Consider the following 12,668-nt stretch of genomic DNA (forward strand, 5'->3'; position numbering starts at 1 on the left):
CTTAGAAAAATGTTATTAAGAACAGATCTCTGTAAGATTAAAACAACAACAATGCAAACAATGATCCACAGGCTTCCTCTACTCTGATTTAATTTAACATGGTTTAAGAATATAAAACACTTTCTAAATAAACTTTTTTTTTATATTGAGCTTATAGCCTAAATTCTAAGCTCATCGTAATATTTTATTATTAATATCTGACTATTGTCCAGCCCCTTGGTTATCCAACTTTGATCCTCTAGAGTTAAATGCTGTTTCGACGTCAAAAGCAACATTTATAATTAATCTGTATAGACGCACTCAATAATCCAATTACAATCAGATTTCTGCAGTTATTAAAAAATACATCTGTAGCTAAAATACATAGAAATAAAAATATACAACTTGTGTACCAGAGATGACTTCCAGCAGGAGCATGAGTTTGAGTCCATTTCGAAATTCCTCTTCAATGTTGTCAATCTGAGTCCCCGCCTTCCGCAGGTGAGAATTACACCAAGCAGTGAACGTCTGATAAACGGAAAGAGAGAGAGAGAGAGAGAGAGAGAGAAAAAGAGAGAGAGAGAAAGAGAGGGAGTTTATGAAGATCACATCGTTTGTTAAGATATACACGGATAAATACCATATTCAGTATTATTATCGATATATATATTTTTTACGGTAAACATATTAAAAAAGCTACAATAACACCATAAATAACAGTAAACTCAAACTATATCACCATCATGCAGCAACATCGAGGGAGTTCCTCACACTACTGTGTGGTAAAATGAGGTTGAGTGAGGTAAAGTGAGGTAGATGTACACCCCATTAACAGTCTATTTTTCACGCCTTCCTCCTGCCTCATTTAAATAGTAACAGTACTTTTGAATATGTCTACACTGATGGGTGCGGTGGTCTGGAAATGAGGTGTGTTCAGGTCAATTTGGTGTATTGCTGTGTATCTTGGCAACAGAAAACACAGGCGCTCCACTGATTGAATACATCCTAGACAGACGTCAACAGTGAGGCGTTCATTGCTATCTTGGCAGTGAATTGTCAACACAGGCGCCTCCCTAATGCACAAACATGGACACACAGCAGTGCACAAACCCAACTTTTATATCAACAATAAACAGAATGAACAAATGTGAACGAGCAGGTTAATTACTCAATAAACTCAAGATTGTCGATTATATCGACAAATAGTTTATTATTTGCATCCCTAATAACTTTTACAGATATCCGTCTAAATGTATAGTCATTTTGTCAGTCTGCCTGCTCTTGACTCTGATTCACACAACAAAGACTCCATTTCCCAGCATGCACTCACACGGGACTATAGAGTTCACACTCTCCGTGCTTCTGATTGCTCACACCTGGCCTTTTTAGTATATATACCCCTCTGTTTCCTAGTTTTCTAGCTCTTCTTCAACACGTTTCTTTTGTTGTTTTTTTTGCTTTGTTACTGACCGTTGTTTTGTCTTTTTTCACTACTCTCTTGCCTTGCCCTCTGTATTGTTTGTTTAACATGGCTGACCTATTTTTTTTTGCATATTGACTACTCTTTTTTGCCTAGCCCTTTTACCTTCTGGATTTAATGTGCATTCTTTATACACACACAGTTGTGCCACAGCTCAAATCCAGCCTTTACATCAACAATAAAAAGAATATAGAATAAAAAAATTCAGCTTATCAGCATCATACAGAATTCATGCTCTCCATGCTTCTGATTGCTCACACCTGGCCTGTTATATAGTATAGTATATATACTCCTCTGTTTGCTTAGCTCTTCGCTAACTGGAATATTGAATCCAGTTTGCTAGCTCTTCTTCAACATGTTTCTTTTGTTGTTTTTCGTTTTTTTTTTTGCCCTATGTATTGTTTGTTTGCTGTGGCTGACCTATTTTTTGTATATTGCCTACTCTGTTTGCTTAACCTCCCGTTTACCTGCTGGAGTCCCCGTGTATGACTCTAGTATGTTGTTCACTATTACTACCTTTCTGATACTGACCCTGCCTGTCCCTAACTACCTCTGTGAGCCTAATCCACTTGTTAATAAATTGAGAGATTGTCTTTCCTTGGTGTGGTTCCCATGACAAATCTATTTCTAATCTATATCTACTTTTTTGAATAGCATTGTATAAGTGGCATTAAATGGTCTTTAAATTACATTAATATCATTTAAAAATTGGTTATGATAAATGATAACAGGCCCTATTAGAACAGTGTATTGTTGTTGTCACTTCATATCCCTCCTGTGAATTTATCACCACAATACAAGAACAATCTCACAATAAAAGATCATCTGCTGGGTCAATGACAGCCCGGTCACTTCGCTTATAAATGAGCCGCGTGCTGAAACCTCGTCAGAGCCTGTGCCCTCGCCCGCATGCCATGCTGAAAACAGGCCTCGTCAATCAGTATAAAGATGCCACAGATGGGACACTATGGCTGTGACCGAAATGGCTCCCTACTCCCTCATTAGTATTGCGCTATGTAGGGAGATACTAATAAGTTCACTAATTAGTGGTAAAACTGGAGTGAATTCGGACACTAACTCATCGTTATCATGCGCCAGCACCGGTCGCATAAACACACACAGGTGAGGGGTTGAGCCGTGTTTAAAACTCCATAAACACACTGAACTGAGCTCTGAATTAAAGATAGTGAAGCTCTGAGCTGATCATGAAGTTATTTATCTGCTTGTTATATTCACGCTGTTTAAAAGATGACCCTCACATTACTGAACTACATGAAGAAACTCTTAAAAATAGCAGCGTACACCGGCTCGCTCTGTTGCCAGATTGGGTGGTATCATGCCAAATGTCGAGTTGTATCTGAAATTGTCTGGAGGAAACGCTGTGAATTGACAGGTGAACAAAACTACCAAATGTAAAGAGTTTGGAAATTTAACTCGGCGGTGTTATAGTTAGATATCTAACCCTGCAGAGACAGAGCTTTTAGTCCTGCTGATGGAAATTTGAAGTTGTGTTTATGTTCGTTATTGTATGTGAGTAAGTTATTTCTTTCTTTTATTGCTTGCAAGGTTGTTTTTATGTACTGTTTTTACATTTTTGTTTCGTGTGTCCAATGATACAAGGCACAAAACACATAATACAAATATGCAGATAAACTCATTTAAATATCATTCTTTGTAATCAGTGATATTTAAGATATTTATGATATTTTAGTTAAGATCATGTTGGAATAAACCCTGTAATATTTTCAGTATGACGAATATCAGCTGTTTGGGTGGTTTTCTCAGTAAATTTGTGGATCTGAAACATTATTTACCCTGTGAATTGGTTTTATCTGAATCCCACTGTAACAATCTGGCAACCCTGGTGGCTCGCTGTCCGCTCCGTTTCTTCGGCTGTCTGTTGCTTAGTAGCGAGACCCGCAATGCATTTTGGGACACATTCAGCTCGCTTAGTAAGCAGCGAAGTCTACTATAAATCATTATGCATTATTGGAGTTTTTAGTGCCCTCAAAATCACGTTCGAATCCCCCCTTAAGATTGGGACACTTAAAGAAAAATGGCTGACATACTCAATAGTGCCCTAACTAGTAAATAGGGAGCCATTTCGGTCACAGCCTCTGTCTCACTGTGTGATATGATTCAGTGTCTCCAGCCGGGCACAGAATGCCAGCAATCAGAGCCGCACTGTGAGCACATGGTGCTAAATACCAGCCTGTACATACAGGACACTGATACACACAGAGAAACAGCATACAGTATCTGTACAAATACCCACTGGAGCTAGTGTTTAAACATTAATCTACAATAATTTACAGCAGGGGTGTCCAAACTTTTTTTGTTGGGGGCCAGAAGGAGAAATATATTTGAAGTCACGGGCCACAGACTCTGTAATAAAACAAATAATGAAATATACCACTTTAAATAATAAATTTTTCCTGATTATTTCATTTACACACCATTTTACTTGACTTACTATCTTTATCTTTGACAGTGTTGTGTAAACTAAGATTTTTCAAATTGATGTTTCATTTCATGATGTTTCTTAATCTTAAACTCCTTAATTACGTCAACTTTTAGACTCTTTGTCCCGTTTTTCTGCGCTAGAAATGAACACTCTCTCCCCTTTTAGACTCTTTGCCCCGTTTTTCTGCGCTAGAAATGCGCACTCTCTCCGCTTTTAGACTCTTTGGCCCCATTTTTCTGTGCTAGAAATGCGCACTCTCTCCACTTTTAGACTCTTTGCCCCGTTTTTCTGCTCTAGAAATGCGCACCCTCTCCGCTTGTAGACTCTTTGGCCCGTTTCTGACACCTAGCATTCAAACTTTGAATCTCACATTATAAAAACCAGCTTAACAGCGGGCCAACTTTCATTCTATTTCTAAAATACCTCGCGGGCCGCTCCAAAAAAGGAAACGGGACTCAAATGGCCCGTGGGCCGTAGTTTGGACACCCCTGATCTACAGTAATTTGTGAGCTGGAATTCACTACAGGCTTATTGGTGTCACTAAATCATTTTAAACACTTAATATCTAACTACCATCAGACAGCCTGTACCTGTTTTATTTAATCTTATTTATTCTTAACTTTATTTTTTATTTTAGTTCTTCTCTTAGTTCTTTATTTTCCCTTATTTTATTATTATTATTAATAATAATAGCTTTGTATTATTGCTTTTTAGCGTATTTTTGATTTTCTTTTATTATTATTACTATTAATATTTTTAGAATTATCGCTTTGATTTTTTTTAGTTCATTTATTTATTTATAGTCTTATTGGATTATGTAAAAGTTAGTTTTAGCTTAATTTTAACTAATTTTTGTTGTATTACTCTTCTTTTTATTCCTTTTCTTCCTTTTGGTCTTAATTTCTTATCAATTAAACCAAGCTTTATTATATATATTTTTTTTATTCTAATTCTATTTTTATTTTTTATCTATTTGTGTGTTTAATTTACTGTTATTTTAAAATAATTCTATTTAGTTATTATTTTCTTTGTCATGTCAATCCCTGTTTTTTGTAAACTCTCAGCTACATTAAAATGTAGGGTTGCTCTCAATGTACTTCCGAGTCATAATAAAGGTTGATTGACTGATTAATTGATTTGTATCTACAATTGCAATTTTTGTTAAAGTTTCAACACAATTCTAAATTTGCGCTGTGTCATTTACAAACGAAAAAACACGAGAAAATAAACTAGGGATGGACGCGGTGCGATGCTCATTGCTATCTTACACCCAATCAACTGTCTATTTTCATGCCTTGCCTTGCTTCTGTTAAGATATGAATGCGCCAAAGTCAGAGCTCACCTGCCTCTTAAAGGGAATGACAACTGGCACACTGATTGGCTCATTTCACGTTACGCCCAAAATTAACCACACCCATGATTAAGAGAATAAGGTAAATCCTTTTGTTTCGCGTTTTGAGACACACAAGGCATATTTTTTGAGCCCTCACTATACCAGAAACACCCCAATACGCCCTAAATCCAGCTTCATAATACGTGATTAATACTATAGATAACTAAAATATGACCCATAATCTTCCAAACACACATTTTCTCACTTTTTTTTTATATTTCTTACATCCTCATGGAGTTCTTTGCCATGAAGTGACATATGTTGCATATCCAGCATATTCAGTCTCCCATGACCCAAGACACCAAGGAGTGAGATCTAGTGAGGTCTATTCACTTGTGTTGCAGCTATTTAAATTAAAGGCTGTATGTTGAGTTATTACACGTCCACATTACAAGCCACGTTGCTCAAATCCGAATTTTTCTCAGATACGATTTGGTTTTGGATGTTGACGGTTCACATTCACTGTAAATGTAAGTGATCTGTCTCTGTGTGTAATGTGAACGCAATCTGTCCCTGAAATGCCTCACGTGCTGCACACTGATACCTGTATAAACGTCTCCTTCTTCACCAACAACAAAAAAATTCAGAGAGACGAGAGACTCGTAGCTTTATAAAGGGAAATGGATGAGTTTGTTAGCAGCTCATATGTGGAGCATCTTTTGCTGGAGTGGAGAAACAGGAAACAGCTGGTCTAAAGTTCATGCTCAGGTCCAGGAGGTGTAGGAAAAAGGCCAGGCGGTTTGCTTTTGCTGTTTTTTTTTTTGCAGCTATAGCTGCACAGCTGCACCAAGAGATGTGTTGTGGGTACGAGAGAGAAGCACGTAGCACAAATGCTAATGCGTAAAAACAAAAAGACGCATGAATTCTTCACGCAATGAGTTCTTCAGCTAATTACCAGTCCTTTACAAATCAAAATCAATCAAACGTTTAGCCGTAAAATCAGCGTAACCTTGGCGCCACATTGGTTCTTCAGTCAGGCTCATCATCCCAGCTAACAGACAACGTTATAAGAATGTTTAGCAAAATTAAAAAAAAGATTCCGGCAAGATTAGCCTGTAACATTATAAAGATATGGAAATAATGTCCCAGGAATGTACTGAAAACACATGACAATAGGTATGTGCCATATCGTATCGTACGCAATAATATCACCAACATAGTCCCTGTAATATGGTGCCATATCACCCACCCCTAATTATCATATCAGGGTACTACTTTTTTTTTGTTTTTAGCAAAATAAAACAAAATATATATATATATATATATATATATATATATATATATATATATATATATATTATTTTAGGGCCATACTGCCCACCTCTATTTGACAATACATACATAATCTTTCCAGCTAGACAATTACAAACTAAAAACACAGGTTAATCAACTAGGGATGGGCGATATGGCATTCAAATAATACACCAATATTTCATGGTATTTATGTGATAGCAAGATTCTGGATAACTAAAATATTTATTTTAACTTAAAATAACTTTAAGAACACAAAATAAACGCAGAAGGTTAATTTAGTTTAACAGTTTCAAACATTCAAACATTTTAGTCAATTTTACAAATATTATTTTATAATATAATACATCAAAATAATATAATATAACAGAAACATCTATGACAAAACAAAAGTGCAGAATATTTATGGAATTAATATAAATTGCAAAAATGCTCTTTATTTTTAAAAAGTATTACGACTTTATTCTTAAAACTTTACAATTTTATTCTCAAAATATTACGACTTTATTCTCAAAATATTACGACTTTATTCTTGAAACTTAAAAATTTTACTCTCAAAATATTACGACTTTATTCTCGAAATATTACGACGTTATTTTTAAAACTTTACGGCATTATTGTTGAAACTTTTCAACTTTATTCTCAAAATAGCACCAGCAATGTTTTGAGATTGGCCTGTAATGTTCCTTGAATATTTAAAAACATTAAATAAAAATGTTTAAGAACATCCAGATAACTTTCTGCTGGAATATTAGAATGGTGAAGTGTTCAACAACCATTTAGCAACACCATAGCAACCACCACGGAATCCATAGCAACATCTAAGCTAGCAGTTAGCAACCTTAGAAACCACCTAGTAACTATTTACCAACACCAAAGCAATCACTAAGGATACCATAGAATCACCTTAGCAACCACCTAGCAACACTGATGCTAGTTGAGAGTCAAAGCAAAGCATAAAATCAGATCTGACCAAATCTCTGAAACAATCACACCTGTCACATAAAGGCAAGGGTTGAACTGAATATTTGGCAACCGAACATCTTCGTCTAAAAAAATGTTTTATAATTTATACCGAACAATGAAGAAAAATGCCACATCCCGCACTACCCCCCACCAAAGCCTGCAGTGACAGATGACAAACGGCAGGTTTAAGTTCATTTTTACTCTCTTCACAAACTGGCTGTTTTTTTCTGCTGCATTAAATGTATTGTGCTTTGTCTCCTGGGATCTTAAAATAGTTAAGTGCTTAATAGAGTTGGCAACTTTCTTTTTTAACTGTTAAATGTTGTAGTTTTTTCAACAAAAGGACAACAAAGCAGATTTAGTTAGATTTAAGTTATTCTGCACGGAAAACCGCATCAAAATATATGAAAACCTGCAATGTTCAGTATTCAGTTTTTGTTCTTTTGACAAATATTTAGTTTAGTTGGGACTCAATTCGGCACATTTCTAATTAACGCAAAAAACATAACACAATTAACAACAACAGACTGCATCAGCTGCTGGAAGCAATTCATTTTTTACACAATGGAAAACAAGGAATAGCGTTGAATGTATTTTCTTGTTAAATATGTAACGTGTTTTAGACTTTTTCATTTCTATTTTTGCATCTTCGGGTTTGCTTTGAAAATAATTTTTAAAAAATATATATAGTACTGTGCAAAAGTTTTAGGCACCAAAGCAAATTACACTAATCCATTTATCTCAGCAATATAAGGGTTTTTACCTAAAAAAAAAAGCACAACGTATGATTTGAACAGATGCAAATAAACATAAACACAGTAAAATGTAACAAGGAATTCTCATTTTTAACTAAGTATGTTATATCCTGTGAGCCATTTAAGCTGAAGAACAAAGTGTAGAGATTCCAGATTTCTCCTGGATGCTCCTCAACCAGCATGTGTATATTATTATGTTCAGTTCCGTCAGCAGCTCACCTGATTTACCACATTTACCAAATTTATAACCAAACCAGGTGTTGATTAATATGATAAGAACTAGAAATAAAACTCTATTAAACTCAGATTAGGAGGAGAGATTAGGAGATGTTTTAGGGAAAACAGGGCTGTAAAAGCTTTTCTGCTTTTTGTAAAATTGCTGTTTATATGTATTGTAATGCTGTAATGTGTTTTACTGAGCTAATAAACTTCACTTACTCCACAGATAAGAAGCTTTTTCTTTACTGAAATTCACACAGGTGCCTAAAACGTTTTGCACAACACTGTATATATTTTTTAAATAACACCCAAGCTTTAAAACATATAAAAACACCTAAAGCATCACTAATCTGACTTGAACATCCAGCTTTGTCTTTTTATTAGCAGACGGTGTGCTTATATACTGGTTATATACTGATTATGTGTTATATAGAGAAGTTTAATCACACTAGGGGTGGGCAATATTATATCGTATACAATATATCGTGACACAGAAATATAATGATATTAAAAATCCATATTGTGATAATAGGGCTGTTCTGTTGTAAAAGTAGTCTATTATTCACTGTGAAGCTTTAGGTGTATTTATTGTATAATTGTTTTAGTTTGCAGTTTATATGCGTGCACTAAATATTCTGCAATATTATTTGCTGCATTATCTTATTGTATGCTATATTATTTATTTTGCCACATTATGATTATACTGTTATACTATTATGTGCTGTCATGGTTCAGATCGTACCTCACTGGGCGCTCGTTCAGGGTGTCATGGCAAGGACGGCTGTCCCCAGCCCACTCGTTACCCACTGGGGTTCCCCAGGGTTCGGTACTGGGACCTCTTCTCTTCTCAATATACACCACCTCTCTAGGTCGGGTTATCCGCTCACATGGTTTTTCCTACCACTGCTTTGCTGACGACACTCAGCTATACCTGTCGTTCTCACCAGATGATCACTCAATCTCTGCACGAATATCACAGTGTCTCTCAGACATATCCGCATGGATGAAGGAACATCACCTCCAACTAAACCTCTCAAAGACTGAACTTCTGGTCATACCAGCAAAACCTTCTATTCAACACAACTTTGCCATAACCATCGACTCTCTCTCTCTCTCACCGACAAAGGTTGCTAGGAACCTGGGTGACATGGTTGATGACCAGCTTCTCTTCACGCACCATGTGGCCTCAGTTGCTCGATCCTGCCGCTTTGCGCTTTACAACATCGGAAAAATTCGACCGTTTCTGACGCAACAGGCCACCCAACTCCTGGTACAAGCTGTGGTAATCTCACGCCTCGACTACTGCAATGCCATACTAACTGGCCTCCCGGCCTGTGTAGTAAAACCACTACAGATGATTCAGAATGCAGCAGCACGTTTGGTCTTCAACCAACCAAAACGGGCACATGTCACTCCGCTGCTCATTGAGCTCCACTGGCTACCGGTTGCTGCTCGCATCAAATTCAAAGGGCTTACAATCGCCTACAAGGTGAGTACAGTACAGGCTCCTTCCTACCTGCACTCGCTCCTGAAGGCTTACGCTACCTCCCGCTCGCTGCGCTCCTCCAATGAACGTCGCCTCGCTTTGCCAAACACTCACACAAAGCAATCCAGACTGTTCTCATACAGAGTTCCCCAATGGTGGAACAAACTACCTTCCACTACCAGATCAGGAGAATCTCTCACTATCTTTAAGAAACTCCTGAAGACAGAGCTCTTCAAAGAGCACTTACTCTCCTAACACCTCTAACAAACTAACTAATTCTAACCTCATCTCCTTCTTCCTCTTCTCTACTCCTCTATCCCATTATTTCCCTCTGACCTCCTTAAGGCCCTATCTATAGATGCTTTATTTTTAACTTCTATTATTTTTGTACTTAACCTCTTCTATTATTTGCACTTCAATATTGTAAGTCGCTTTGGACAAAAGCATCTGCCAAATGTAATGTAATGTAATGTAATGTATTATACTATATTCCTGAAATGAATGAATTATTTTAGTTTTCCTATATCGCCAAGTATATCGTTATCGCAAAAATACCCTGAAATATCGTGATATTATTTTAGAGCCATATCGCCCACCCCTATATCAGACGTTGTGGTTATATAGTGGTTATACTGTGTAATATAGAGAAGTGGAGCTCTGTTTGAGCGTGGTGCTGCAGCTGCCCCAGTCTTTTTATAAATGTTGATGGTGAAAGTTTATAGGGTTCCTCAGAGTCACCTAAACTACAGTACTGAGTGCCAGCAGGAGAACAACAATAGCAGGCAGGTGTTCCATTTCATCACCGCCGTCCTGTTAACACCCTCGCTCTGTCGCCCGCCGCCGACATGCAGCCTGCAGTTTAACATACTTCTAATGTCCCGTCACACTAAACTATCAGCCAGGGAGAAACAAAACCACAAATTATTAATAAAACTACACTCTCTCTCTGCACTCGAACACTTTCCTGCAGTTTTTACTGCATGTTACAGATTATTACTGCATGTTACGGCATATTACAGCATAGTACAGCATGTTACTAAACGTTACTGGATGTTATGGCATATTACTGCATGTAACAGAATAATACTCTACAGTACAGGCCAAAAGTTTGGACACACCTTCTCTTTTTCAATGTGTTTTCTTTATTTTCATGACTATTTACATTGTAGATTTTCACTGAAGCATCAAAACTATGAATGAACACACGTGGAGTTTTATGTACTTAACAAAAAATGAGCTGAACCTCCACAGTCACCGGACCTGAACCCAATCCAGATGGTTTGGGGTGAGCTGGACCACAGAGTGAAGAAGGCAAAGGAACAACAAGTGCAATTAAACACCTCTGGGAACTCCTTCCTTCAAGACTGTTGGAAAACTTTTAATTTCAGGTGGCCACCTCTTGAAGCTCATTGAGAGAATGATGCCAAGAGTGTGCAAAGCAGTAAACAGAGCAAAGGGGGGGCTATTTTGAAGAAACTAGAATATTATTTTTTTCATGTTCATTCATAGTTTTGATGCTTTCAGTGAGAATTTACAATGTAAATAGTCATGAAAATAAAGAAAACGCATTGAAAAAGAGAAGGTGTGTCCAAACTTCTGGCTTGTACTCTATATTACAGAATATTACAGCATATGACAGTACATAACAGCTTGTTACTGCATATTACAGAATATTACTGCATGTTACAGCATCTTACTGCATGTTACATACATATGGTGTTGCTAAATGGTTTCTAGGTAGTTGCTAAGGTGTTTAAATGGTTATTATTGTAAGTGTGGTATGATTGAACCGATGAGACTCCAGCCTTTACAGCGTAACCCTGAGGTCAGAAGGTCCGCGACACAAACCAAGGACACGGGATTAGTGCAGGCCCGAGCCTTTATAAGCTGCACAGTTAAAATTAGTCTCTGAATGTGTGTGTGTGTGTGTGTGTGTGTGTGTGCATCTGCTCACAGTGCTCAGGATAGCCCAGTAGAAAAGGTATTGGTCAACAAAGCCCTATTGTTAGCCACCAATATCCACACACACACACACACACACAAACACTAAAGCTACGATCTTTAACGTTAATTTAACCCGTAAGCATTCACTGTGACCCTCTACCTCACTATACCACACTCTCTCTCTACCTTCCCTCTATCTCAGTTTACCTCACTCTACCTCATCAGATTTATCCACTCTGAAAGGAGACTGCACCACACTGCACGTTTTAAAAGTAGTGATAGGACAATCCAATTTTTTTTTTTAGCTCTGATCCGATTCCAATATAAAACTGATATAAAACTGCCGATGCCAATACCGATACAGATACCGATAAAAGGGCTCTTTTAGTTTATTATTAGCACTATGATTAAATTTATATAATGAGGCTCAAACTGACCACACAGCCGTTTGAAGAGTATACACAAGTGCATTTAATGTAAGTGTGTTTCAAAGTCATTTATTTGACACACTTTATATACAAACACACAATAGTTATCTTTCAAATTAAATATTATTATTATTTTTTTTTAAGTGAAATATTTAATATGTTAAATATTAAATACAGGGCTGTAGACTAATCTTTTTTGCACTGGTTGTGCAGGAGACACGTAGCATACTGGATTAGCTGCAGTGGCTAATAGCTAACCAGCTGGTGTTGATGGAGATGGCTAACGGCTAACTGGTGATGCTA

At 36.9% G+C, this 12,668-nt stretch overlaps 1 protein-coding gene across 3 annotated transcripts in view; it reads right to left on the minus strand.

Annotated features, from left to right (window-relative positions):
• Window positions 1-12,668, minus strand: part of LOC107197345 (alpha-actinin-2-like) — a 64,055-nt gene that overhangs the window by 49,479 nt on the left and 1,908 nt on the right. For all 3 annotated transcript variants that reach the window (XM_049464551.1, XM_049464552.1, XM_049464553.1), the window contains exon 2: window positions 393-507. In XM_049464551.1, the coding sequence (XP_049320508.1) occupies window positions 393-507 (115 nt within the window). The remainder of the gene's footprint in view (window positions 1-392; window positions 508-12,668) is intronic.

This window comes from Astyanax mexicanus, chromosome 15, assembly GCF_023375975.1.
Source record: "Astyanax mexicanus isolate ESR-SI-001 chromosome 15, AstMex3_surface, whole genome shotgun sequence".
Lineage (NCBI taxonomy): Eukaryota > Metazoa > Chordata > Actinopteri > Characiformes > Acestrorhamphidae > Astyanax > Astyanax mexicanus.